The sequence below is a fragment of the Cariama cristata genome, unplaced genomic scaffold, assembly GCF_000690535.1.
Source record: "Cariama cristata isolate BGI_N322 unplaced genomic scaffold, ASM69053v1 scaffold8942, whole genome shotgun sequence".
Classification (NCBI taxonomy): domain Eukaryota; kingdom Metazoa; phylum Chordata; class Aves; order Cariamiformes; family Cariamidae; genus Cariama; species Cariama cristata.
This window is the reverse complement of record NW_009605472.1, coordinates 20,816-23,235: the sequence shown is the minus strand read 5'-3', so window position 1 is coordinate 23,235 and position 2,420 is coordinate 20,816. Positions and strand designations below refer to the sequence as shown.

The following is a 2,420-nucleotide window of genomic DNA, read 5'->3' as shown; positions in this document are numbered from 1 at the left end:
CATCTTAACAAGTGGGATTGTTTTTTGTTGTTGTTTGGTTTGGGTGTTTTTCCCCCCATACTAATGCACTACTCCGGTATTATCCTATTGTTGTATTAAGATCATTTACAGGTTTGTTAGAGTAGTCATCTGGAACTAAAAAAAAAAAGGGGGGCCAAAAAAAGCCTTAAGACATCTACAGCTATTACTTTTTTATTTAAAAATAAAAGAAAAAAACCCTGAACCCCTAACAAACCACAGTTCTTTGCTACTTATGTCTTAAGGCCTTTCTTAAATACGAGAGTTTAGAAGATTCCTCTTGAAGTCTGAGTGAAGATAGCTACCTTATTTGGGCTAAAAAGCTCATGATTCTGGAATATCCACATAGTAGGCATTAAGAATACCTTAATGCATAGTGCAGAGCTCTTCAGCTCTTGCATCACCTGACTTGAAAGCAAGGTAGTGTTTCCCCTTACAGTAACATTTTCTGTGAATTTGTGTAGCCTTCGTGCAAATGTGAATTTTGATATGAAGGTTTTGCATCTTGGGTGATAAACTGATCCAGACAGTCTAATGCAATTCTGATAGGACTATGTGTGTGAGCTGTATTATTAAACTAAAGTTGACTATACTGATGATTTGATCTTTTATGTTTATAATGCTTTTATGTTACTATGAAATCATGCTGAATAGCATTTACATTTAAATAGGCAAGACATGTAGCATCAGTTTCAAAATTACCTTTTTTTGAGTGTGGAGCTGCAAATTGACTGCATTTTTTTTTTTCTTTCCCCCTTTTGACAGAATACTGTGGGAGAATGGCAGACTGTTTTCTATATTGCTGCTTCTATTAATTTATTTGGAGCAATTTTCTTCGCATTATTTGCAAGTGGAGAAGTTCAGGACTGGGCAGTCAGTGGATATCACTTGCATAGAAACTGAAGGAGATGTTGAAATACCAAAGCTGTGCTGAATCCCAATGTGCTAGAATTATGTGACCAGAAAAGTGCCTTCCCTATTGATGCCTAGGAGTCTTCAGAGCTTTTCAGTTAAACTATTTTATCTGTATATCTTTTGTACTGAAAATCATTTGACAGCATATGTGTGCTATTTCTTAACAAGAAACTACTTGGATTAAATATAATAGTTTCATGCTAGGACTTGATATCAAATATATGATCAGAGACAACATTTTAAATTGGTGTGGTAGACTCCAATTCTTTCCAGTTTTTAATTAATATTCTCTGAATTAATGTGTAGGCAGATGTTTGTTGATACTGAAATGAGAGGAAAAAGCAAAGTGATTATGTAGCACTGTAAGGAGGAATGGCATGCAAAGAATTGTACCTGAAAACGTGTTTTGGTTTCCATGATGAGATTGACAAGTTTTTTGCTGTTTAAAAGTCTAGAAAAGCTCTAGTTTTCTACAATCTTTTATAATGCTTTTATTTTGTCAGTGTTTTAATTGATGTCTAGGAAATGCACACATGATTTTATTCTATTTTACGCACAAGTTTTCAATGTAGAAACATTCCCTGTTTCGTGAATACAGCTTCACAACTGATACAGAGCAATGAGGAAGTAAAATGTACCGTTGTGACTGACAGAATAAGCCATGTGTTACTGTTCTCTGTGGTGCAGGTTTTTTAAATAGGCCTTATTTTTATTCATCTGTGCAAAGAAGCAGCAGTGCAACTCTGTGGTTTAAATCTAGGCAGCGTGCAAGAATCAACTAGAAATAGAGTAGTTGCTCACCTTAAAATAACTTTGAATTTGGCACTCTGTGGTGCAGGTTTTTTAAATAGGCCTTATTTTTATTCATCTGTGCAAAGAAGCAGCAGTGCAACTCTGTGGTTTAAATCTAGGCAGCGTGCAAGAATCAACTAGAAATAGAGTAGCTGCATGCTCACCTTAAAATAACTTTCAATTTGGCAGTTAATTTTTTGTCTCTTTAAATCAATACAGTGAAATTCTTTCCTCTTGCATGTAGATGTATTTGTCAGCTTGTCAGTGTAAATGCAATAAAATAAGGCCAGTTTAGGGAATAATGAGGAAAATCAGTTCTCCAACAGCGCTGTTTGTTAGATGAAAGTAGAGTAAAAAAGAACTAGTGCAATAACATGATGCTGTTAGTCTCCTATCAACATAGAATTTGACACTCAAGAGCATCCTTTGCACAACATGCAATTAAATGTCACACAGTAGGATTAAATGAAATCTATGAAAACAGTGGCCTTGTTCAGAACAAATGGCTGAACAATCTTGCAGTCACAAAGCAAAGGAAAATTCTTGTGCCAAAGATTCCTGGATTGGAGCAATTAGGTAAAAAAGAAAAATCACTGGGCTCTGGGTTTTTCATTTACCACCAATACAAAAGAAAAGCCCAGTATTAAAGCTGCTCCAGTGGAGCCTACCTTCCTTCATTTCTAGGAAATGGCATC

General features: G+C 35.4%; 1 protein-coding gene across 1 annotated transcript in view; it reads left to right on the top strand.

The window, feature by feature from the left end:
* SLC17A5 (solute carrier family 17 (acidic sugar transporter), member 5) overlaps nucleotides 1-1,305 on the top strand; it is a 23,685-nt gene extending 22,380 nt beyond the window's left edge. Inside the window, exon 11 of the mRNA XM_009695966.1 lies at nucleotides 784-1,305. Within this exon, the coding sequence (XP_009694268.1) occupies nucleotides 784-921 (138 nt within the window). The 3' untranslated portion in view covers nucleotides 922-1,305. The remainder of the gene's footprint in view (nucleotides 1-783) is intronic.
* Nucleotides 1,306-2,420: the final 1,115 nt, after the last annotated feature.